The sequence below is a fragment of the Penaeus monodon genome, chromosome 28, assembly GCF_015228065.2.
Source record: "Penaeus monodon isolate SGIC_2016 chromosome 28, NSTDA_Pmon_1, whole genome shotgun sequence".
Taxonomy (NCBI): Eukaryota; Metazoa; Arthropoda; class Malacostraca; order Decapoda; family Penaeidae; genus Penaeus; species Penaeus monodon.
Window position 1 is genome coordinate 25709495 of NC_051413.1, and position 313 is coordinate 25709807.

The 313-nt window shown below is 47.9% G+C and overlaps 1 protein-coding gene across 1 annotated transcript in view; it reads right to left on the minus strand.

Moving 5' to 3' along the window:
• Positions 1–94: 94 nt before the first annotated feature.
• LOC119590968 (kelch-like protein 18) overlaps positions 95–313 on the minus strand; it is a gene marked incomplete at both ends in the record, with an annotated part of 800 nt that continues 581 nt past the window's right edge. The window contains 1 exon segment of the mRNA XM_037939703.1: positions 95–231. Coding sequence (XP_037795631.1) covers positions 95–231 — 137 coding nt within the window.

A 313-nucleotide genomic window follows, 5' to 3' on the forward strand; every position in this document is an offset into this window, starting at 1 on the left:
CACCCCAATCAAACAATCAATCGAACCCCTCCCTCCCCCCCACTAACTGTGCGGTGCTTGTCTCACCGACGTTACTTCTTACTTCGATTCTCACCTGATTTAGTAAGGCCACCGACCGCATAAATAAGGCCTACAATATCATTACAGCATCTAGGTCTTGTTCTGAAGCTTTGAAGGAGTGGACGGCGTTCAGGCATCAGGTGGTAGTCTTTTGCTTCGTCCAGGAGATCTCTGGGGGCGCAGGGAGGCCAAGATTAGGAGACAATTGTAAAATGGATGTAGAAAACCTCATGTGTCTGCATATATGTGTATG